This window comes from Columba livia, chromosome 1 (genome assembly GCF_036013475.1).
Source record: "Columba livia isolate bColLiv1 breed racing homer chromosome 1, bColLiv1.pat.W.v2, whole genome shotgun sequence".
Taxonomy (NCBI): Eukaryota; Metazoa; Chordata; class Aves; order Columbiformes; family Columbidae; genus Columba; species Columba livia.
In genome coordinates, this window is record NC_088602.1 from 102,842,698 (window position 1) to 102,869,350 (window position 26,653).

Here is a 26,653-nt window from a genome sequence, read left to right on the forward strand (position 1 = left end):
TTTGTGGTTTGTTTTTTTGTTTGTTTGCTTTTTCGTTTTTTTTTCTTTCCCCAGTGTTTGGATGCATAGGTGAACTTCTAGAATTTTAATTATATCTGTATCAGATGAGCTACAGAAATGTAAAAGAGTTTTGGGTGAGATTTAATTTTAGATAGCAGCTTAATTAACTGCATTTGGAAAAACTAGTGCAACTTTAATTAAGTGTCTCTACATTAATTTAGATATTTAATTGAAAATTTATTGGGATAGTCCTTACAATTTATACCTCTTCCTGTTTAAGGATCTTAAATAACAGAGCATAATAATAATTTAAAACAAAATAAAACAAAGAACACACTGTATTTAAGCTTTTGCTAAATTTCAAGCAGCTTTTTTCAAATAGCAAAAGGGTTTTTTTCTCCTAAGTTCTTACTCTGGTTTATAGATTCCATAACAGGATTGGCCATCAGAAAACTTGTAAATGATGATTGAAGAAGTATTTTCTCATGTGTGTTAGGGCTGGTTTGTTTTTTTCTCACATCAGCTTTTGTCTTTTTTTCAATGTCATGTTGATGCTGGCTTGTACTACTACCAAAGTACCACTCACAAGACCTTTCAGGACATGGGTGTGTTTGCATAAGTTGTGATGCACAGGGAAAGCTGATGGAGTTCTGGCTCTGCAAGATTCTGTGCTGTCACGGGTATAAGCAGGGGAGCTGGTCTGGTAAGGGGTGCAGTGGCCCAAGACACTTTAATCCTTTTGTAGCCTTTCCTTGGAGCCCACACATTTCCAGCACAGCATGAAGCTTCTCTCCGGTTCTCCACTCTGCTCTGAGGGATGTGGAGACACAAAGAGAGGCTGGAGTGCTGCTGTACATCACTAGAGCAGGATGGGCTGCTATTTAAGTGAAACCCTCTGTTGTGTGTCCACCTTCTCTCAGGACCCAACAACATGAGAAAAGGTTAACCATTTATTTTCACAGTTAGGCTGCATTTACCTGAAGCAGAAATTCATATCATATATGTTATATTAAACATTATCTATAATTTACATTTCATTCCAATTTACCTTCCATTTCTGAACCTGTACAAATTATCACAATCTTATAGTGACAGCACTTAGAATTTCCAGTAGTATATGCTTTTCTCTAATTGAAATTACTATTACTTCCACTGCCCTACATTTCCTTTATGATTGAAAAGTGAATTCGATTGACACTTTGCCAAAGAGACTGTTCAGAATAATTTTCTTTTCTTTCCCAACACCTATTGCATGCATCAGTTGCATAAATGATATTTTGAAGCCTTTTTAGCACAGCTGGATATTTTTCATTGATTCTTTTCATCTGAGTATCATTCATTAGAGTTCCTTCATCTTTTTGTCTGCAGTGCACTTTATCTACAGAAAGCTGGGATCTGTACAACAAAATAGAACAAAATGTACAAGGACTTCAAGTCCTTCCAGTGTCATATCTGTCAGGTTATAAATTTGAGACAGAGCAAACAACCCCATTTGCTTGCCTTCCTTGAGGTACCTATTTATCTTAATTTATTCCATACGGACAAAGGAACTATGAGAAATTACACTTGATTGTTCCAATCCTCTCTTGTAATTTGCATTACCACTACCATTCCAAATGTTCTTTAAGGTGTAAAGACTTTTGAAATTATCTAAGCAAAACTACAAACAGCTATTTAAAATAATGTTGCTTTCCGTTTCATTTTTTCTCAATATTTTAATTTTGTATCCCACATTTTCTCCTCAGCTTTGCCACTACAAATACAAAAGTTGTGTGTGAGCACTTTACATGCATAATATAAATAGCTGACATTGTCAAAGAAAATAATATATGTGAAATAAAGTACTCCCTGTTTAAGTGAGTAAAAAACATGAGTTTTCTTGCAAGTGTTGGAGTAAAATTTAACTATTAGTCGAACTTTCAGTTATATCTTATTTTCCAAACAACAAAAGACTTATTTATGCCTAAGACAGCCAAAATCTTGAACCTGCTTGTTATTTGGGGAGCATTACCTGATTTCCTTCACATAATTAACTGATGGGAATTCTTGACTAGATAAAATATTTGGGGTAAATGGTGGATAGTCTTTCTGTACTTTTTTATTTGCTGTCATTGAAATGCTTTATTTGTGGTACAGCAGCTTGTTTGTAGTGAAGTTTGATGGCTATGTATTCTTAAATTGTTCACTGAAATAAACAGTAAGAGAGTAATTTTCCATGAAGGGATAGTGTAATTGTCCTAGTTTGAACTAGGACAGAACAAACTGTCCTTTCAGTATTTTTCCCTTGCAGTTAAGTTTCTTCTAAGTAACTGCACTTTCTGAAGTTGACTACATGTTTTTCAGACATTGTCAGCTTCTAGAATTGATAATGCTTGATGTTTATAGCTGTTACCAAGGTAACAGTAGGATTGGTATGCAAGAAGGCCCATGGTTATACTTAACCCTAAAGGAACAAAGGTCTCTGCTAAGTCTCTTCTGTTCCACAAATGAAAGGGCATAAAAGGGTCGCACCTGTGGGAAGGAGTGAATAGGTGACCCAAAATTGACCAATAGAGTATTCCATCCCACGCATGTCATACGTTAAAGCTGAGGGATTACAAGCCTCTGTCTCTGTTTTTTCATGGCCAGCATCCCTGAAGGACTATGCCCATTCTGATGCTTCTGATCCTGATTCCTAAATCTGGTTCCCGTCTACTGCTGCGTCCAGTCTGGGACTTCCCAGCACCTGCTCTGCAGTGTCAGCAGCTACGGCTGCCACAGCACACAATTCCATGACTGTCATGGAGAGGCTCAGTATTGGTTTTCATTATTTGTAGGAGTATAGATGTTTTTTTGTTTGTTGTTTTTGTTTTGTTTTGTTGCTGTTTGTGGGTTTTTTTGGTTTTTTATTATTATTCATATGTCTTTCTTCTTTTTCTCCTCTCCCTTTCCCTTCTGGGGAGCAAATGGGGTTAATAGAGAGCATCTCTCATCTGTTCAAGGGGCTGGCCCAGCCTCAAGCAGTAACAGAATTATGTGAAACAAAAAGTTGGGTAGGACATTAGGTTTATGAACTCGTGTAGGAAGTGCTCCGAAATGAACAAAAATAACTTGTTCAAAAGAAAGTCTGAAGTAATGAAGAATTTCATTATGATCTCAACCTACTCAGTCAACTTATATGTGGTGGTACTGCTGCTAGGATGGTTGCTGCAGTTTCAGTGTCTCTGATAGCTGATGTAATGTCTGCAGACTCTTAGAGCTATAAAACTACACATCCAGAAACCGGTGTTGATTGTGCTCTTTCTTAAAATAATATGCACTTCTTCTAGAGGTTGTTTGCTCTAACAAAGACTTGACATTCAAATATTTTGTATTACCTGATTGGTATAGAACACATCTAGATAGCAATTATGACAGAGTCTGCTACAGTAATAATCTGAGGGTTTTCATTTCTTCTATACCATCATATCAAGAATGTTTATCCTAAGTTATTTCATAGTCATTCACTATTAATTATTGTAATACAGTCCATCTTTCAGCTCTTTTGGAAGTGTTCTGCTTAATGGCCCTCATTTCCATCTGCATTTCAGCCATACCACCTGTTCTTGAGCCCAAAGGGAGATGCCCAAGCTGGAACATTTGTTAAGCTTCAATGTAGGCATACTGTTGAACTTCAAAAAGGTCAGGATTAAAAAGTGGCATCAAATCTGCAGCTTATTCTGTAGCTTTGAAGCACTGCTGAAGTCAAAGAACTTTGCCTTTCTACCAAGCACAAAGCAGGTGCTCAGTTACAATTAACTGTGATGTGTATTTTGCTTTGCCTTTAAAATAATTCATAATATTCCAGTCTGATATCTCACTCATGTGCCTTGGGTTTACAAAGTGACAAAGTCTCATTCTGATTTACAAAAGGTGATCTGATGAACAAGATTTTAGTTTCTCTGTGCTTACTGCTGCTCCATTTAATCTTATTAATTCTTGCTCTTTAATAAGTATTTAACTGCATATTTATTCCCTCGTTGTTTACTTCTAAGATCATAGTCTGGCCAACAGCCAAACCTAGTAAGAATCTGTGATAAGTGTCTTGGTATCCTAAGAATAAGTTCACAGTGTATGAAATACAATGTTTAGAAAATTACTTCCACTGTTCATAATATTCACTAGTAATATCCTGGTAATACAACGAAACCTGTAAACAGATTGTTCAATCTGCGTGTATAGATATAAGCAGTAGAATCCTTAAAGATTAAGGCCATGACATTTTTAATATAGATACTATAGCGAATACGAATCTATTAGGGAAGAAATGTTAGCTGCCAGTATAGCAGTTGGTGAATGGTTTTCCAATTAATAAGAAAATCCCACTTCTGTTGTTAAAACATTTCAAGTGCTCATAACATTGACAGAAAACTGGCAGGCAAAATGATTTCACTGGTGTAGGAGTTGAGATTAGTAATGTATTTTCTCAGGGGAACAAAGTTTGAAAAAGTCCAAGGTTTAATTCAAAAACTTTTAAAAGTAGAAAAAAGGGCTATATTAAAATTGCATCTTTTGGCAGCGTAATTTAACTTTGAAGGTGCTCCTCATGTTTCCAGTGTTATTGATTCTATCTTGGACCACAACACAGACACAAACGAGTGGTTATGACTCTCTGGATGTACCTTACTTCTGTAGCTTTGAGGATGTAGTCATGACTGTGTACTGTAAAAGAGCATCATCAATGATGCTGAACCTGTACTGGATCAAAGACAGGAGAAAATGTTGATCCTGGGGTGAATTAGTTCTCTGGAAGTGAATTGGCCTGTGCCTCCTCAACCCAATGTAGTAAGCCTTGTGCAGCTGAATGTGAAAAACAAAAACAACTCCCCCCTGGACTGTTTTAAAAATGAGATATCTCATCCCATTTTCCAGAAGGTCTTCAGAGATCTTTGAGCAGTTCAGATTTTTGTCGGTTAGAAAATTGTTTCACAAGAATGATTTGGAGGTTTTGGTAGCGTTCTTGAAGCAAACACAGCTAAGGTTTAATTTTTCTCTTGCTCACCAATATTCTGTACTTTTTAGATGTTATTCTGTACTTTAGCAGAGCATATTTTTTATAAAGTTTTCTAACTGTAGTCAGAATAATTTAACTTCTGGGATTATTTTGGAAGGAAAGAAGTTGTTGTATACATATACTCCTATGAAAATGGTTATACACACATATCAAAACATATTTTCTGACAACATAGAAAGCAAAAATATGTTTGAGAATTGACAAGCAGCTATATAATTTATTCTTGCAGTACTAGGCTACCAAAACAGACAAACAGATGGATGGCTAGGAAAAGAAAAAAAGACTCTCAAATTTTTTAAATCCAACAAGTACCTCTGTAAAGACCTTGAAGGTTCTCATATTTGCACTGGTCAGAAATGAAATATCCTATTATCCAGAAAAAGTGTATTAGAGTGGGCATAAATGCAATATTTTTAAGAAGCCTAATTTGCTGTCGTAACATGGATTCTCATAATTCTTTTCAGTTTTACTTTTGGCCACACTTTAAAGAACATAAGAGGGTTTTTGGCTTGCTATGAGGCAGGGCAGGAAGTGCATTTTTGAAATCTGGAGGTTGCAGGGATGACTGTTAGGGAAGAAAGAGGGAAAACTCAGGAGACAGGAAAGAAAAAAATAGAAGAACACTTAAACTCTGAAGAATAACTTAGAGCAGGCAGAATGTGATAGTATGAAGCAAATGACAAGAGCCCAAGCATAATGTAATAGGAAATTGGTGGTGGTCAGGAGAGAGAACAGAGTGGGAGGACCAGCTGAGGGAGCTTCTTGTTCACGTTGGAGGTGGGATTTACAGCAGAAAGGATTTGGCTGTTTCTTAAGTATTATTTGTATCTGATTTGCAATTTATCTCTCAAAAGAATCTGAAATATTATGAAATTAGTACACTTTACTCACATGAGCCTATAAAGTTTTATTTTTCCTTTACTAAGTTCTGCACTCTTCAGATACATGATCCTGCCAGTTGTTTTCTCATATGATGACCATTGACAGTATAAGATCTGTATTCCTTGTTTCTCAGCTGTTGTTTTGGGGTTTTTTTTCCCTTTTCCTTCTTGATTGTCATGATTGCTTTCCCTTGTACAAGATGAATGCTATATAATAAGACAGTGCACTGGTATGGACAGCTGAATTAGCAACACAATGATAGAGTAGATGTCCTTAGAGAAATGCCATGGAATGTTCTACAAGGACATACATTTCAAAATCAAATGCAACCTCAGTTTCACTGTGAATGTTTTTTTCTAAAACACATGGAGGCTTGGAATTTTTGTCTATATGGGATTCCTACCAATTTTTTCGTGTCTCACTGTACCTTGTTCAGTTCACCAACTCTTCTACTGGTTTCTCAAAGAGTAGTTTCGAAAGTTCCCTCTGGGATTTGTAGGTACCTTACAGCTTCGTGTCTGCCACTGCTGGCAACCCAAAAGGATAAAAATTACCCAGTCAAAAGCAACTACAGATCATCAGAGCGGAATCTGGTTTCTGCAGCCAGAAAGCAGTTACAGACATATAACTGTAGGCCAGCATTGCTATTCCAGCAATATGTAATCAAAGCACTTGTTTGTTCACAGGAATCTCTACTGCATGGTGGAGTTATTGACTGAATAGACTATCTAAATAATGGCTTCTGTCTTAGGTTCGGTTGGCCAAGCATTTTGTTTTTTCTTCAGACTATGGGGGAAGACTATGGAGGTTGTGAAAAGAAGGGCAGAAAAGAAAGGATGTAATAGGATCTGCAGAAACAGAGAGAGTGTATTCTAATGAGAGAAAGAGAAGGGAAAATGAAAAACCTTCCTACAGTGAGGTTGTACTTTTTTTTTTTACAGATATATTTTAAGAGACGGAAAAAATTAAACTATGTAACTAAGTGATAATAAAAGACAAACAGAAAAAGTGAAATGAAAAATGGAGCTAGATTGCAAAAAGTCAGTCATATAGTCCTGTGTTTATTATAACAGAAAGAAAATTTCATCTATGTAGTACTAAAAATAAGGACTGTCATTATTGACTCAGAATGGACAAAGAAAAGCTAACACACTAGGACAGAAAAGTTTCAGACTTAAATGATTCTACCTCCACAATTTTATTCCTTGGGATTTTCATTAAGTTAAAGAAGTAAGTATGAATACACAAAAAAAATAGTTAAATCTTTGTGTCTTCCATTTGTGAACTTTTTCTTATAAATTAATAATATCTAAATAAAGTTACACAAGACTCAGTGCTGCATGAAATTCCTTTGCATGTCTCATTCAAATGTACAAAATCATTGCAGCAAATAAGTTTTGAACAAACATGATTTCATTTGCTTTTTACAGATGATCTGATTATTTTTATTTGACACAATTCATCCAAAAGGTTACATAAACCTTTCTCTGCCTTCAGATTTCTTTAGAAATCCTAGCCATCCCAATGTATTAACTCTGTTTGTCATATGGACAACAGGATTTCTTACCTAACCTAAGGGCATACATTTAATTTTGTGATTAGATGATCCTACAAAAACCTTACCTAATTGGCAAGTGACCATTTCTATTGTCATATACTGTGGTGTTGTTCAGGGTTATTTTTCACTTTCTGTAAGCCCTGAGAATAAATTTCAATTTCACGAGTGTTAGTGAAATTTTATATGAAAATATGGCATCTGCACTTGTAGTGTTAAAGCAAATAGCAGCTTTGTTGTCGTTTTTACTGAAAGTAGAATCAAATCCATCCTTATTTCTTAAACTGTACACACAGTTTTAATATGCTCTTTCAATGATTTTTAAAAGTATTTTATAGAAATAATGAGGAGCTTTCATAGAGATTACTCCTAAATTTTATGAGTTATAAGCATGGTCCTATTTTTTTTTGTCTTCTGGAATCCTTTCTTGAGCAAGCCTTTCATAATTAAGTCTTTCATAAGTAGATTTTTTTCAAGAGAATGCTCATTCATTTCCTTTACTTCCCTAACTCAAAGGCCACATGTCATCTTGTCACTGTGATAACAATAGATTGTAAGTTAGACATTCAAAAAGGGTTTCTGACTTAATAAATTAAATTTTATAATTGCCAGTTATACTGCCTGTCAGTCTATTATATGATGCAACTATACAGATAATGCAAATTCAGGTTTTGAGACTGGCTCCAGACAGAGTTGGAAATCTTGTCCTTGGTTCTCTTCTTGTATTATTACTTCTTGTTTCACGAGCAGTTGTGTTGCACTCCCTTTCAGTGGCGCTTCACCTCAGGATCTCCATCTTTCTTACTGTCTTAGTTCTCCAAGATCTCTTCTATTCCTAGAATTTCCCAGTTCTCAGCTGTTAGAAACAAAGGAGTAATCAGGCAAGCCTGAAGAGAAATATATTATTTACTTGTGAATTAAAAAAAAAAGGGGGGAGGGGGCAGGGGGAGGACGTGAAAGGAACAAAATACATATGACTGTGAAAAGAAAGTGGTAAATTTAAGAAAGTTTTTTTTTTATGGCATATGATAATAAAAAAACAAAGCTTTTTTTTAAAATGTGGCTTATCTGGAGGGTGAAGGCTATTTTTCCTATTTGAAGCTGTGCAGAGGATAACTGCATGTTAACAATCCTACCATTACATTTATGCTCCAGAGTTTGTTGTATTCGTTTTTGAACTATATGCAAAAAAAAAAGGGATGTTTAACAGTTGCACTACTATGAAGTCTGTGTAATGGCAGTAGTCAGTGCAGTCCAGTTATAACATTCCTGGAAACCCAAAATATCATAGCTTTAATTCCACCGCCTCCTGCAGTGCTGCAGATTGGAGCTTTGTTCCACAGGGAAGGAAGAACCCTCCCTCTGCTCATGGTGTGGATAGATCTGGGGATTGAACAAAGCCATTTTCAAAGATTTTAGTTTCATCAGAGACCTTTACAGTTTGACAGTGGTAAATAGGGTATTCAGCTTTGCAGAGAAAGGGCTAATAACAACAGATTTAAGAAGAAAACTGCATGTGATGTTACTGGAGTTACTTGAAAACCATTTATAGCACTTACAAGTGCACTATGTGATAATGCTTTTTTTGACACACATGAATTAATGGTTTTCTTGAATGCATGCACATGCTGTGATCCTTCATGCCGCTATGAGTCTTAACCTTCACTATACATCATCCTACATTTTCTGTAAATATGTGGTATATTTTTTTTATTATTATTAAAAACACCTTTTCTTCTCAAATAGATTAAACTGTGGAAACAAGATAATTAAATTAGAATGAGTTTTGTATCACTGTGGTTTAGTGATATAGGCTATATATAACTTAGGTTTTGATTTCTTGTCACTTGAATTGTCACTCACATATTACAAAGCATAGATATATACACTTTGACCAGTTTCTCTCTCAAGTCATGTTACACTATTATAGGAGTTTTGCCATTGACTTCAATCAGTGTAGTATCAATCCTATCATCAATTGTTTCTATTTCAAGTGTTATTTGGCTAGAGTAATTTTATTCTCTTTCAGTGTGCTGTATGCTTGTCTTCCCCAAGGAGAAAAAGAGGTTTTTGTGCAAAACAGGGAGCTGTAGTTGTATATAAAAGTGTTAGATAACAGGGAGCATTAAGCACTGATTGTATGGATACTCCCAAGCTTCATCAGGTGTTGAGATACAGAACATTCTGCAGAAGTCACTGAGACTGAGATGCCATCTTCAAAAGGTTCCTTGGACAAGAACAATAAATAAAAGTTTGTTTAATCCATCCAGTCAATAATTTCATGAAATGAAGCTTTTATTTTCATGTTGTGTCAGCACTTGATTGGGCAAGTAGTTTTAATACATCTTGAAACAGAGTATTATACTCTTGAGATTGCCAGTTGAAAGAGTATGGGTGAAAGAAACAAATAATGTGAACAGATTACACTGCAATGAAAATGTCCCTACTGACATCATCATGCTGGTTTCACCCTGTGCAGCTAAAAAGCAAATCAAATAGGTGAGCTGTTTGGGGAAGTTTTGGGACTAAGGATTATTGGAGGTTAATAGATTTATCACTATTGGTGTAACTGTCATTCTCAAAGTGGAAAAGGAAGAGAGAGCAGAAAATATGGAAGAGATATGGGATTAACACAACTGTTGCTGTACATAGAATCCTTTATTATCCATTATTACCCTATAGTGTCCCCCAGTAAAAAACATGTTTGTCTTACCTTCCACCTTCTCCTATGCTTTCCTATATCCCTCTTTCTCTATGCAGTCCTTCCATCAAGAATCTTCTTTCTTTGCATGCAAACTCACTTAAGAAAATTAAACTTTAAAGGTCAGGTTTACACATTATTTTAGAGGATTATTCTGTGCTCTCTGTCTTAGTATGAGCTGAATTTCCTCAGGAGGTATGTATTTCTGTTCATTTCTGATTGAGGAAGGCTGATTTAGCTGCCTCATCTTAGAACACCTGAGTTAGGACAGGTAAATCTCACAGTTTCCCTTGTATACCTTTTGGTTGGTATTGCATATGTAGCAGCATATGCAGTCTAAGTAGTTTTTCAGCTCTTATTGATAAACCTTATTAGATAAAATTGTGAGTTTAACTACATATGTATGAAAAATGTATTTTCACTGCATTTGGGGTAGCATCGTGAGTTTTGAGGTGTGATTTGAAATAATAAAAGAGAAAGGAGTTACTGAACAACAAATTAAGGAGACGAGAAAGAGAAAACAGTGAAAAAGACAGGAGTGAAAATTGAAATTTCTTGAATACTGGTGGGAATGATAATCCCAGAGGAGTCAAAGGGCAACACAAGTGGAAGAGAGCTGAAGATGGTCAAAGAAAAAACTTTGAAATTGTAATCAGTTAAAAGTAGTGGTGAGTAAAGACAATACCGAATTAAGCCTCTGTTTCTTTTAGAAGTAACCTGTATAAAATACAAGTCCGGGCTATGAGATTCTTACTTGCAGTGTTGAGCAGTTATTCCCAAACCTAATGCTAGTAACAGCACTGGAGATTCACAAATCTGGGGAAAAGAAGCAATAAAACTCACATGATAAAAAAATCAATGAAAGTGAGAGAGTGTAACTAGAACTATAAAAGAATAATCTTCACTGGTGATGCTCAACTGATACAGGAAATTGCAGGCATATGTTCTGGGGCAGCTATAAAATTAAGCATTTCTTGCATGACATTCTACTTACAGTTCCATAAGGCACCAAAGATACATTCCCCTTGGCACAAAAACTGTGTATATTACCTGACCTTTCAAAAACAAATGGCATTTTCAGTGCAACGTGATTTTTTTTTTAGTTTGTTGAGACAAAAATGAGAAAGAAAAAATAAATTTTTTAAAAAAGTAAAATCTTGTTGAATTAGTTTTTAGAAGTATTTTTAAACAAAATAGAAAGATATCAGTTCTATTTCAAACATGTAAAATTATAATGCACAAAAATAACAGTATTTTAGCAGAGAAGCAAAAGAATTTTAAAAATCCACAGCAAGGTGTAATTTTATATGTCTTTACACTTGTATATTAAGGAGACCTAACTCTGGTACACCTGATGTTACTTTCCGTGTATGCCACAAAAATGAAGAGTCAATGCCTAAAAGAAACATGCCTATCAAACAAACCTGTTAGGATAGGAATGGTACATGAACAGAGTCTAGGAAGACTAGTGTTTCAAGAACAACAGTATCATGATTTATGGTTCTGCCTTTTATCATTACAAAATGTTCAAACAGGTATTTAGACTGTGGATGACAAAATATTAATAATCAGATAACAGAAGCCCAGTAGAAAAAGTGCAGGGCAAGGCTGGGAACAATGCCAATGTAGCCCTGCAAAACTTCACTTTTGAGATGCCTGTGCACTATTTTAAGAACTACCACAAGAGTGTAAATGTGTTCTAATGCGATGTACCCGAAATCTTACGTGATGGGAGTTGTTAATGGCCTCAAGACAGGTTTTGCAGATCAATGCCCTGTACTGCCCTGTTGCCAGTTGCTTTTCTATAAGCATTTGACAGAGAAAATGTAATCCCCATCACATTTTCCATAAAGATTTCTCACCAGACCTGATCTTTTCTCTTGTTTCCCATCCCAATCCAGATGCCTTCACTCATGCAAAATAGTAACTTCTTCCATGAATAGCATCAGTGAAATCTGCAAGACTTCCTGTGGAGTAAGATGTGACTTAGTACAAATGTAACTGAAGAGATAAGAATGTGCCCCTTGAAATTCACTTGAGGTAGAAATGAGAATGAAAAAAGTATCAACTTTGTGCAATCAGTCACAGAAAGCACAGAATTGCATTATTTTACATTTGATATTTGAAGTAGAGGACAATTTTTTTGCTTTTTCTTTTAGTTGTTGAAACCTTCTTGATTTAAAATAGTTGAGGAAGTACCTGTATGTAGAATTGGTAAGACTGACTGGGGATTAAGAGAGAAAGAGGGTGGGAAAAGGTGGAAATGAGCTTCTATCAAATCACCTGTATTTCTGTTGCCTTCAGTGGTGGAGACCATCATCATCTTAGATTTGCAGAAAATATGGGAGATGCTTATGAGTGTAACGTGCTAATGACATTTTACAATTCTGGAAACATGAAGAACTTTATGTGTGAAATAGTACATATCTTCAGTTTTCGGAATAATTTGTATTAAGCAGAATTACATCTCGCCTCCTCCTCCAATAACCTAAATTTCTGATTTGGGGAACTAGGAATTCCCCTAAATTTGGTACTGGAGAACATTGCATAGGAGGTGAAAAACTGCCATTTGTACTTGAAGGAATTCCCCTTCTCTTCCTCCCAATAACTGAAAAATAGGTTTATCCTAATTTCCTTTGTGTCCCAAGAGAATGATTGAAGAGTGTATAACTTCATATACAGGCTGCTCATGCCATTTAACACAAATAATATGGAAGGCACATGGCAGAATTATTTTCTTATAAAGAGCCCTCATAATAATGTATAATCCAGAGCCCTCCAAATGCCTTGTGTATTTAGCACAATTAAATAAAATCTAATACCACTCAGGCAGCAGAAATTTGTATATTCATAGCAGAAAAAGGGAGGATGGTAACTATCATTTCAGATTCAGTAAACTCCCTTGAATAACATAAAATTTAGTAAAATTAAATTGTATTCAGGGCAGAATCATCTGCACCAAAGTCATTCCTACCAGATATTGTCTGACCTGTAATCAAGGACAGTCTTCCAATTCTTCATTATTCTTAGTGCTAGACATTTTTTCTGAAATACTGTGAATCTTTATTGACAAAATTTAAAGCTGTAAGATCATGTCCTACCCACCATGGCCATGGAGAACAGATTATTCTGGAGAAGCCTTTGATGTGCTGGAGAACTTATCCCTCTTTCCTGATTTTCTAAGAGTTCTGTTCCTCAGTTTTAACTGCAATTGCTTGCTCAACCCTTCGCTGTAGGTCACCCTCATTCCTGTTCATTCCCTGAGGCTCTCTCCAACTGATCCACGTGTCTCTGTGTTAGGATACCTAGATATGATCACAGTAGATCACAGTATAGCACCTAAAAGTCTTATGGGTGATGAGTAATGCTGAAGGACAGACTATTGAAAAAAAAAAAAAAAAAGAAAAAAATAATTTTATGTGGAAACATTTCAAAGCATATAGTGTGCAGATGCCTTGATCTCAAAAGTAAGATTTGATCTCAGAAAGAATATATGCCATGCTGAGCTCCATACTATAATAAGTGGTTTTACTTACTGCAGAACACATTCTGTCCCTAGTTGCAACCGCTCAGTTCCCAGTGACTTTGAAAATGTCAAACTGCATAAAAGTTAGATTCATTTTAAGATCAATAAGCCTCCAGAGGTTCAGGGTAGCATATATATTTTTCTTTCTCTTTTTCCCAGCTTACAATAGAGAACTAAGAGTATATATAGTTTCAGTTTTATGCTGAAGGCAGAACAGCCATACAGTGAATCTGTATGTCTGCATAGTCAGAGCTCTAAGGAGTATATTTTATGTGGCTGTATAGAAGATACATAAAGAAGAGCTTTAAACTAGGAATGATGGAGATGGAAACGGAGCTGATTGGGAACTTAGGGGTAAAGATTAAAGAGCGAACCAGTTTGGGTGGCATTGTAGTGTGTGTCTGCTGTAGGCCACCTGACCAAGAAGAGCAACAGATTGAGGCATTTTACACACAGCAAGAAGTAGCCTCATGTTCACAGGACCAGACCAAGGTCCCCATGGGGGACCAGCCTGATTATCTGCTGATGGGACCACACAGCAGGACATAAGCGATCCAGTATGTTCCTGGATAGGATGGATGAAAGCTTCCTGACACAACTGGTAGAGGAGCCAATGAAGACAGATGCTCTGCTGGACCTCATTCATACAAACAAGGAAAGGCTCACTGGGGAGACAAAGGTTGAAGGCAGTCTTGTCTGCATTACCATAAGTCCACAAGCCTGGACTTCAGGGGAGCAGACTTTGGTCTCTTTAGTGATCTGCTTGGAAGAGTTCTAAGGGATAAGACCCTGGAAGGAAGAGAGGCCCGAGAAAGTTGGTTGATAGTTAAGGATCACCTTCTGAAAGCTCAAGACTGGTCTGTCCTGAAGAGCAGGAAGTCAGGCAAAAATGCCAGTAGCCTGTGTGGATGAACAAGGAGCTCTTGGCAAAATGCAAACATAAAAAAGCACTATATAGAAAGTAGAAGCACTGACCGGTGATGTAGAAGGAATACAGAGACACTGACCAAGGGTGCAGAGGCATGGTTAGGAAAGCCACAGCCTACTCAGAGTGAAATCTAATGAGTGATGTCAACAGGTATTTATATATTTGGAGCTAATTTAAATTGTGAATTGAAAACTTTTTAAGTAGTGCAGTTCTGTTTTGTGAAAAATATAGTTTCTAACTTTCATAATTTGTAAAATGACTGTTTACTGTAAAGTTCTGCAAGGTATTTGGCAGAAAAATAGTTCTGATTCATTAAATTACATACAAAAGCCAATATTTAAAGATAATTAATGTGGCTGGAAAGTCAAGAATTTGAAATGTTTGTTAATAAAGTGCTCTAGAATGAAGGACTGCACAGCAATTTCTTGTAGTTTTAAAAGGCAAAGTCTGTGATCAATTCATATCATTTTCTTAAAATATTTTATACATACCAGAAGTACATGAACAGAAATCAGGAACGTACAGTGATGTGAAAGCCATTTCCCTTGCAGAACCCCCACCAGCACGTGCGATGGTTCTTACAGGAGCAATGGAGATGTCAAATGCTAGGCCTCTCTAGCAAAGTATCTTTTATCCAAAACAAAACAAATAATATTTTCGAAGAGAACCAAAGATGTTTGTTTTACGATTTCACAGGGTTTACAAGTCATTTATTCCCTCTGCGTATGAATGGTTTTGTTATTTAAACCATAAGACCTAACTTTCTTTCCTTAGGCATAGAAATACACAAAGCCCAAAGTTCACTGATTTAGGATTATGAAACAAAAGCCTAAGAAGCAATGGCTGATTATTCACAGTAGATATTAAGTCAATGAGATTGTTCTTCTTTTTTTACTGTTTTCTGAGGCTGTATGCCTAGGGCTTTAAGATGCTTGCTGAATTTTTGTTACATTTTACTCTCTTGTTTCATCTGAAGATTAAAAAATGCAGCCAAGGTACAGTACATGTGTCCTACTAGATTTTAGGGCATCTTTTTTGTGCTGAAAAGAGAATTGCATGAATTGCACTTAGATTTCCATCTGCTGAAGTATATATTCATACCATGACCCACAAATCCTGGAATTTGAATTTAGTCTTTGTAACAGCTGTAAATGCATAACATTATGTTTATCTATTTTTTCTTTCATGCGGAAAATAAGCACGCATCATAGTGATTTTTACACTCTCACAATATTTTAGATTACAGAACTTTTCACCAGGAAACTAACTGTTCTTTCCTGTGCTATTATCTCAGGAAATATCAAGACTTAAACCTGAAGTTCAGCAGCTGAGAACAGTGGCTGTCAATTCCCTTTTCTCCAGCTGTTCCTCATTAACAGTACAAAGTGCGTTTATTTAAATCCATCATTATTTCCTAATAGACAAAGAGCAGTGAGTGGTTGAATTCAGTAGGTACTGGAAGTACAGTAGATCAGATCTTTGTGATTATTGATTTGTAAAGAACAGCCTTGTACTGCTTTGGCAGCTCTGAGTCAGTGAGAGAAAAGAAAGAAGCCTTTCAGCTCTTGGGAGGAGAATTGCTGGGTAACATTAAAGAGGGTCTTGTAGAAGCCAGTTTCCTTTGATTTGCAGTCAAATTGGATGTGATTGGAATCGAGGTCAGGAGGCTGTGGAAATGCTATGAATATGGCGGGGGAATTAAAGGCGTGTTATTTTAATAAGTATTGTATGTATGCATGCTTATTAATACATAAAATTGCCCTTCTGCTGAAACAAATTTTGAAAAAGGAGATTGTGTCTCCTTTTGCTGCTGCACTAAATATAGCTGTTTAGATGAGAATCTTCTATTCTTTTCCTTCTTGCCATTTTTCCTCAGAATCCCAGACATATTCAGCCATTTTAAAATTGTCTTAACTCTTTATATTTTGCATTTTTTAACTAGTGGTCTCATTTCTACTATCTCATGTTAATAGGTAGTAAAAATTGCTACTCATATGCCTTCATATAATTGGTCTGCATTTGAGGCTGTATATTTATGTAATTAGTGTCTCTATATTATGTTGCATGTGCCCTTAGGTGCCCTTACAAAAACATTGTTATTCTGACCTCAGAGGAGTTTATGCTGATGCTGTGTTTCAAATGAATACTAATTTTAAAAGTTAAGCTCAAAAGTAAATGTCTCACTGCATTGAGTGGGATAGGTGATGTCTACTTAACCTCTCTTCTGTCAATGATCTTAAAATAGAAAGTGAAGTAATTTGACAAAATATAACTTAATGAAATCCACTCCCCCTTCCCTATGTGAAATTGTGTTCTTGGTGGATTGAAAGATGTTCTAATATTTGCCTATATTTGGTGTATTTTATTGAGAAGTGAGAATATTCAGGGAAATGTGGTCAGAAAAAGGTTCATTTTCTTTTAGAGGGAAAAAAATCCACATACAACTTTTCTCTGCACTTTGGGCTAGAATTCTAGCACTTGGCTAGCATGTCAGTAGACCTAGCAAGGGTGAATCAGGAATAGAGGAATTTAAAATATTTTTTTCATTATTGTATTAATAATGCCCTACCAAAATAGCATGAGATAGTAGAAACTGCAGTTCATTTCCATTAGCATCAGAGACAAAATGTTCTTTTTTTCCTAGAAAGAACAAAAGTTGACTTAGAAATTGCAGACATGTATCAAAGTGTGCAGAGCAAACATAGAAAAAAAAGCCACACAGTGCCCTACTTCACTTGGCAAATCAAAGTATTTATAAAGAGACACACCTAGAAAAAAAACATGGTGGTCCTCAAGAGATAAAATGTACAAAGCTATGTGATATATAATCAAAGAGACTTCTGATTTGCCAGTTTTGTGTTTTCAACTACATCAGCATTTCAGATAATGTTGTCACTGGTGTCACATGCAGAGTGTGGTGTGGTTTTTGGTTTTTTTGTTGGTGGTTTGGTTTTTTTTAAGTGAATGCAACCACTCTATCAACAGAATGGGTTTTGATTCACTGTTCTGCACGTTGTTTATTCTGAAGCACTTAAATCTCTTCCTAGCCTTTTAGGAGAAACCAACAGTTATCTCCAGTTATGACAACTTTATCACGCTACAAGAGGCTAAGGAATGCTAATTTAGCCCCTGTTTCTGTCATGGGCTTCTTTATTTCCTTGCTTAATAAATTTTCTGATAAAAATGTAAATATTGCAAACATATGTGATTGCAGTTTAAAAAATTTGAATTAGCAGAAAATTATAAAATATTTTTACAGGAAAGTCTTTGCAAGGTAGTAGTATAATGCATCTTTTTAGCTGTTTCACTAGCATGGCAGCAGTTGATCTAAACTTTGTTATAGTCTAGCAAATGTGTTTTTGTTATGGTGTCAGTTAGGAAGAACTGTAGGTGTTTTTGTGCTCAAGAGTGTGCATTTCCACATTTACCATTCACATTGGCCAGGAAAGCCAAATGCAGGTGCATGCTAGATCTCTTTAAGAAGCACTGCAAGGGACATTATTTGAATATATCAAGAAGGGAGATGAAAAAACTGTGTTTAATACATACTTAACACTTTAGTATTTTTGTATGCTTTTTCATCTTTATAAAAGGGTATGTCTAAACAGAGGCCTGTGATAGAGGAATGTATTGACTTATCATTCAGGTGTGATTCTTGAGTTAGAGGTTGGAACCCACAGAAGCCTTTTTGTTAATTGTTTCAGTGCTAATGAGGGTGAAGGCACCATCACTAGCCTCACTGGCCATTTGTCTGTGGCCATTTATGACTCACATATAAGAATTTCTGAATAAATTCCTTGCAAAGTTAATTTAATGTGAATTCTCTGCGTGTGCTGAGCAAAAACTGGCATTTGACCAGTCACCTGTGCTGATAAAGCATTGGAGCTGCACATTTTGCAGAGTACATTCTAGTCTAGTGATTAGAGATATCTGTCCAGGAGGTGAGCACCCCAGAGGTGCTGTTCTGTACTGAACTTGTTCAGTTGAACATCAAAGCTATGGGGAAGACTAGGACAGGATTGACACAGTGCTACACCGAGGCTGAGTGTTAGGTTGAGGTTGTCCCAGTATGGAATTTATACATCCAAGAATACGAGATTCATGGGTCAAGAGAGAGACCATTTTTTGCTGAGGCCACTGATTATTTGTAGGCACCACTTTAACAACATGATGGGCTCTATGTCCTTCCTCTATCACATCTTTCTAAATAGCTCAGCAACTCCAGCACATCTTAATAGTTGGTACTTTTTGAGAACATGGAAAACACTGGAAATCAACTTAATTTTCCTTCTTGATCCAGGCCTGTTTTGCAGTGTGGACATAAACACAAAATAAAGTTCTAGATTAAATAAAAATGTTCTCAGTTAAAACCCATCTTTTTTTTTTTTTTTTTTTAAATATATATTAGATGATTTAGTAGTAGACCCAAGTGAAATCCATTAAATCCTTATTCTGATCTCAGTGGACCTGTTACAATGAGTGGTTTCAAGGTTGAACCTTTACATTAAGTAAAGTACTTACAAACTATTCCTAACTACATGACAGAGCTTTGCTTTTGCTATTGTCTTAATTTGTTTATCTGAACATGATGGTATGTTCAGTTCACATGGCTGCATCCAAATGATGGGAAACAGAACTTGATCCAACAAATGTTTTCAAAGGACAGGAATTTCAATTAACTTTTTTTTTTTTAATTATTAATTGATTTGTTTAGAAGAAGCTGTTTATGTTATGTGTCAATATCACTTAAAATTAGTGTAGGATTTTTAATATTACCATCTTCAACTTCAAGTATGATGTTTACTGCACTACTCTGACTCTTCCATTTGTTGTGACTGAAAGAAGACGTAAGTTATGTCAAACAGGGGATTGAATAAATAATGGAAATGCATGTCTCTTCAAGCATGTGTTGTCAGTGAAGAAAAGCAAGAGTTAAGTATTCAGATTACAGAAAATCCTGATGTTTGTTTTTAAGTCAAAGTCAGATATAAAAATATTTCTGGCAGTAAAAAAAACAAGTTCTGACTTTTAAAAATCCACTTATTTTATTGATTTTTTTTTTTTTTTAATAACATTACTTGTGGAGAAATACTATAGACAGTTTTACCTAAAAGATGCTCAAATCCAATCCGTGGTCCCATATTGCATGTTCTGTACTGCTAATAGTACCTTTAAAATGATTACTTTTTAGATACTAATCTGGTGGAGCTGACATTAGTAGAAAGAGACCACTGAAGTCAGAAAACACAATTTTTCCTTTGGCTATTGAGATATGGCGGGGGGGGTGGCGGAATTTGCAAAACTTCATTAACAGTATACATCTTTTCTTCCACTTAAAGCAAGGAAAAGTAATGCTTGAATTGGATTGAAAATTTTGCTGTTTTCTTCACACATAGCTCCAGTTTTTCACAGCATCATTTTGTTCTACGGAAAACTTCACTTGGTTCAAAGCACTGTGCTCAAAAATACATAGGATACCAGTTGTGCTTATATTGTAGCAATCTGTTTCATTTGACTTGGAAGAAAACAAGGCAAAATTTAAAATTTGGGAATTGTCTATGGCTTGTTTTTGAAAATGAATTTAAAAAAAATACATGCCAGCAAGAATTCTTTTCAAGAATCACATACCAGTTGTAACTAGGTGGATATAATTCTCCTTTTCTAGGTAGTCAGGGTGCAAGCCAGGAAGCCAAATCCAACTCTGACTCTGTTGGATCAGAGATACATTCTTTGCTAAGTAATCACTGTTTGTTCAGGTGGTGGGGATTTTTTGTTTGTTTTTCCACAAAAAAACACTGGGTTCAAATTCTGTTATCATTTACATCTTAGTGTTGGTAAAATTCAGAGAGACTGACCGCAATAATCTTCATTGCTCTACCATCAACAGCGAATTCATCTTTTGGCACCTAAAAAGTAGTATGATGATACATCAATAAGTTTTATTTCCTGGCAGCCAAATGGGATAACTTTTTATGTTCTCAGGTGATATTTCCTGGAGAATACTCAAGATTTCCCAATGTTTTATTCATCTCTATATTGATAAAATCTACCTCTAGACATAGGTTATTTCCTGGCTCACATACAAGGCTGTTCAGTTTGAAAGCTTACCCTGAAGTGTGTAAGATATTTTATTTTGCTGGATGTGCATATATGGCTAAAAAAAAATCTCAGTTTAGTTATTTTGGGCAGCTCAAAGCTCACCTGGATATTTTGAAGTGATTGAAATTCTCAGTTTTAGCACACTTAAAGCAGTTGTTTGGGCTGTGAGCTGGCGGTGGTCACACATACCAAAGGGTTTCCAGACTCCATTCTGACCAGGAGCTGGCTGTTGTCATTCTCTTATATTAAACACTGCCTCCTGCTGTGTATTTGAAGAACTCTCATTCTCTTTAGAGATTCTGCATGCAAGAAAGTACTTTTTCAATCCTAGTTGTCTTACTGAAAAATATGTGCTAATATAAAGGAGGAGGCTTATCTTTCTTTACTAACCAGTAATGTCCTAATGACAAAATAAATATGTTAAGAGGTTTATTTTAAGAGGATTCCAAAGAGTATACATAATTCCATTAACATTTTCTGTTTGTTTTTGGTTTTTTATTTGCATGGTTTTTTAATCAATATTTACCTTCCTAGTCTTCATTGAAAGGCCATTTCTTGATTAAAAATATCACATTAGCTTATGCTTCTATACTTAAGCAAATGATACTGATGACCGGAAGCAGTCCTATCATCATTCTCTATGCACTTGCAGATTTCTCTAGCTTATATCTGTGCTGTGAACTAGGTGTGAACTCAAGCCCGAAGTCGGTCCCTAGTATGCAGCATTGCTTAATAGAACATCTGTCTGTGCAATTCAGTCCACGCTTAAATTGTCCTTTACCCAGCCTTCTTCTACCCACACTTCCAGATTTTATCCAGAGTTCAGCCTCTTCCTAGGCTTAGTTTTGTCCAGCTAAGCAATCAGCAAGATTAAACAGAAAAACCACACGTCACAGGACTGAGCCAGCATGTGCCTGCCTTAAACATACCGGCACAAATGTTGCTCTCTGAGCAACTACGGATTCAAGAAAGCAGTAGAAGTAAGACAAGAGGCTACACGGTGATATGCCAGTAGCTGAGCTATGTGGGGAGGTGCTGGTCAACCAGGACTAACAAAAATCATATGGATTATGTCTGTGTATAGGAAGCCAGAAGAGAAAAGGAGGCATAGAAATTCATGCAGCTGTGGGAAAACCATCTGAAAAATGGCTTGAGGAAAGAAAAGAATATGGACTTTTTGGTCATAGTGTCAGTTTTGAAACTGGAAGCAAAGAAATAATGTTCTGATATTAAATTTCTCTTGTGCTTAGTGAAACAATATTTTGGGGTCTAGGGATTATTTGGCAAACAAACACAGCCATATCAAAGAGCTAGTCAATTCTATCATTATTTTCCCCCCCTAACTGAATCATGCCCAGTTATTGCTCCTTCCTACCATCAACCAAAATAAATCTCTGAAAGTTTTAAACTGTGGATGGCTTTTTACCCATGCAACCTATTAGTTTCTTTGTTCTGCATCTCACAACTAGGACAACAAAAACAGATCAATCGGTTTTATTTTCTGCTTTGCTAGTGTTGATGCAACGCTTTTTCTTACAGGCAATATCTAAGTTAACTGAGTCTGCTTCCTAACATTCATTTTACTTAACACATTTTTTTCAAAATATTCTATCATTACTTTCAAATATTTTTCCTTGCTTTACCTAATCCTATTCTTAGCCCTAACTTAGTAATGGTATCCTTTTAGTAAATAGGCTATAAAGCTGCTGATAGATGTCATTCATACACTATGGAATCTTATAGCAACCACCCTCTCTTGACTGCTTGCTTAATACTTAATTCTACTGGGATTTTCAAGGGTAAAGATAAAACCAGTCTGAGAATTATTAATAGCATCTGTGTTTTCATGCTGTGCATTAACCCAACAAAACACTGGGAACAACGTGTTCTTCAAAGGACTTTTCCAAGGAAAAGCTTGAGGGGCTTGGATTTGACTGATTAAAATAACAAAGAAATGTTTGTACCAGACACTCTTTGGTTATCCTCATTTCAGCACTTGGCTAAAATATGGTTATCATGCCCACATTTAAGAGAGATTAATTTTCACATGTTGATTTATAATAGTAAACTCTCAAAAGGTACTTTTGAGGTAATTCTGTAAAAGTATTAATAGAGGAATGTTTTTGACTTCAGTATTGGCAAGCAACAGTGCTATTCTCTTCAGGTACATAAAGTCAGGCCAGTTTGCTGTACCTATATTTACCAGCCTTTTCATTTTAAACTTGTTCTAGCATCAGGTGTAGCTGAGGGGGGAAAAAGTACCAAAAACCAAACCCAAACCTTTTTTGACCTCCTTTCTTTTGGATAAAACCCATTAAATCTCAGTTAAATCTTGAGGAGTAATGATTGTTGCAGGAGCCTGCTTAATTTTAAACAGAATGTTCTCTAATGGAAAAAAAGTATCTGACTATAATTGCTACTTGTTCCTTGTTTAGAAGAGAGTCATTTTTTTCCTCTCTTGACAGGTGGCCATTGATGAGCGCATCCGGCAACTGCATGAAGCTCACAGGGATTTTGGCCCTACTTCTCAGCATTTTCTTACCAGTGAGTAATTTCCCATTTTTCTTGCTCAGTTTGTGTAGACAGTTGACATTTTTGTATCCATGTCAGTTATTGTTGCTATGAGTTTTTATTTTAAATTGTATTATAATATTTTTCTTTTTTTTTTTTCATTACTATGAGAAGAAAAGTGTTAAATAAGTTCATGTAGTCCAGGGTAAAAGGAAAATATCTGCCAGTATCACGTCAAAGCAAGGCTAATCTTCATTGTTTAAAGGTTCTCTTTTAGGACTAGTGAATTAAAATTACATTAAAAATATGTGAGAGTTTCTGATGATTGTAACCTAGAAAGAAAATTAAATTGGGTTTATCAGTTCAAAGCAGTATTCAGCTCCAAAAAGGGGCAAAATAAGACCTGCAAGAAAAACATTTTGCAGGATTTGATCACTTAGCAGGGCACTGAGAGGATCAAAACCACAGTGGGAAAGTTGGCAAAAGGATGGCAGTTCAGTAAACTTTTTACAACTTTGCATAAAACATAATTGCCAGGAATATTCCCACTCCACCTCCACACACACTCTTTTATCAAGGATGTTTTGAAGTACACTGAAAGACAACTTGAAACACCTTCAAAGCTCTAAGCCAGTGACTAAAATGAATCTTCTCAGAGGCTGTGTCTTTTCTATTGTACTTCAATTAAGGAAAGTAAACAGTAAAACTTTATTTAAGAGATTGTATCAGCAGAACAGAACACAGCCACAGGATAATGGTCTCCTACATGCAGGGACAAACTATCCAGACATCAGAAATAGATGTTGCTATTATTGCACAGCTATGTTCACAGTGGGGTAGAGGACAAACTTTTCTTCAGCTGATACTGCATTGTAATTTTAATTGGTTAACCATTTTTCCACTGAAAATCTCAATGGGAAACTGAAAATTCTCAGTGGAATGAACTGCAAAGTCAAAACCAGAGTCAATATTGTGCCATATAAGCATAATGCAGGCTCACAAAGGTTCAACCGTGCATCATAGAAGAAATAAGCACTATTTTTGTAATTTCTAATACTTTTTTTTTTCAAAGTCTCTTTTATTTAACTCTTAATCACCGTCAATAATTTGTCAGCTCAATATATATAACTACAAATCAGGCTTGTCCAGGTTGAACATGCGAGTTCTTATATGACTTGTACATGTATATGGCATGAACACGATATGTAAGCAGAGGCCTGTTTTTCTTATTACATATGGTATATTCCTGGTGAAGGAATAAATTTGAAGGGTAAATTAACCCAACCTCTATCGCAATGTGAAACTACACTGTCACACTGAAGAGCACGGTCTCTGTGCTGGTGCTGAATACAACCAGGGAACTTGTGTGACAGTTGTGTCCTAGACCCTTTCTGCCTCATTACTGATAAACTAGATCAATCTAAAAGTTGCTCAGTGGTATGACAGTCACCTCTTTTAGCCCACCCACCATTAGTGTGATACTGAGACAATACATTATTTTTCCGTGTACTAATCAGAGCCAGCAAAGAATGGAAATCATGCTAGATACATCTCACCACTTGAGGTTTGCTTTAGGAGAAGGAGCCAGGTGAAAATGTGCTCACTTCAGAAATAACCAAATCACTGAGAAAAAAGAGACACGTGTATTTGTATATTCTCTCTCTTCCTTAGATGTGTGTGCATATACGTGTTCTTACATGTGCATGCAAAAATCAGGTTTTTGAAGCACTGAAAATATCTACAGAATCCTTCCCAAGTATAAGTGCTCAGTCACTGAAAACTGTCAGTACATCTGTCAGTCCCATCTTTCATAAGCATCAAATTCCAAAAGTATCAAGTTCCTTTGTATCATGTACTATTACTACACCTAAGGAAAATATCATGCTTTGACGTGCTTTTCATGTACTGCCTCTGCTGCATCCCTGCACTGATGGAAGCACATCTGTTGGAGACGTAGCTGTGCATGAGAGAAAATGCCAGCAGCACTAGTCTTTTTTCTGTATCTGTAGTTTTGGGAGTGAACAAATCAAACATAAGGGTTTCCAAACAGAACTGGGCAGGTTAAATGAGGGTGAATTTAATGGCTTGTAAGTGACTGATCCAGTCTAGCTGTGGCAACAGCAGGGAAGAAAAGATGAATCACGGTAATTTTCCTCTCTGGTTTTATTTTATAAACTCAACTCACAAAGTGGTTTTATCTAAGGAGCTGAAATACACGTAAGATCAATTCAAACTGCAATAAGTAAGGAAAATATGCAATTTATTGGCTACTTCATACCTAATTTATATGCTAGTAATAATCAGTTCATCCTCTCAAACTCAGCACCAACTTTCATTCTAACATACATGCTAACTCACCTTAAGATATGAGTGATGATCTTCAGCTCTCAACAGTGTTTATATACTTACCTGAAAAATTGTCCTTCCATAGTTGATCTGCAAAAAGTGTGGTACTGTAGTGAAGTTCGCGTTAAATCAGTGACTGAATCACATTTTTCTCTTATCTTCAATAAAAAAATATGAGCTGTTAATCTGCAGAAATGTTTTTTTCTATTTGTTATTATTTTATATATAGAAATTAGAGCATCAATTTTCTGTCTCTGTTTGATCAGGACTGAGGCTGCATAGGGCTGTTGAAACCCTAGTCAAAAAAGTAATGGGGTAGTGATGCAGGGAACTCATACTTGTCATGCCCTGTGCAGGCAAGGAATTAAGTGGTAGTCCCTCTTTCTAAATACATGTAGCCTGTTCTAAGAGCTATTCTTATAGCTTTTTTTGAGAGTGATGGGAAGGAAGGTGTGAGTTAGAGATACAAGGAGTGAAAAATATTAAAAAAAAAAAATAAAAAGTCTCTGCTTTGTAACATTTTTGATTTAGGGACAATCTTTTTTCCATCGTCCTTTCTTGCAGCTTGACCTTCTCTTTCCACTCTTTCTTATTCTAAATGACCAGGTGACAGTGTTTATCTATACTGTGGCACAGGATACTTCATATGTCTTCTGGCTGTGAGTTAAAAAAAAATGATAAAAGAGCTCGTATACACCTGTGTCTCTATAGCAAGGTTTTGGTCTGCCCTCAAGTACAAAGGACTCTCGCCAAGACTGGGCCTTACTTTTGTGCTGGCACATGAACTTGCCTCTCTCCAGGCCTCCTACATTCTTTGCTGGGTTCTCTCACCTCAGCCCTTGATGTTCTGATCAGTCCTTCATGCTTCCCCAAACTCATTTCACTGTGCCAGTCTCCACAGAGTTCCAGCTCCTCCTCAGTTTATTCCTTGCCAAGGACAGAGGCTCCCAGCATTCACAGCAATAGTTGTTAAGATATGGCTGATAAATGTATTATGTGTGCAAGACATTACATCGTTGGATATCCACAGAGTGAGGCTGATGGTTTTGAAGGTTTTGCTGTTTACCTAGGAT

General features: G+C 36.1%; 1 protein-coding gene across 26 annotated transcripts in view; it reads left to right on the forward strand.

Annotated features, from left to right (window-relative positions):
• The window catches only part of DMD (dystrophin), a 1,272,535-nt gene that overhangs the window by 1,117,418 nt on the left and 128,464 nt on the right, over positions 1-26,653 (forward strand). For all 26 annotated transcript variants that reach the window (XM_065049958.1, XM_065049956.1, XM_065049960.1 and 23 more), the window contains one exon: positions 23,189-23,267. In XM_065049958.1, coding sequence (XP_064906030.1) covers positions 23,189-23,267 — 79 coding nt within the window. The remainder of the gene's footprint in view (positions 1-23,188; positions 23,268-26,653) is intronic.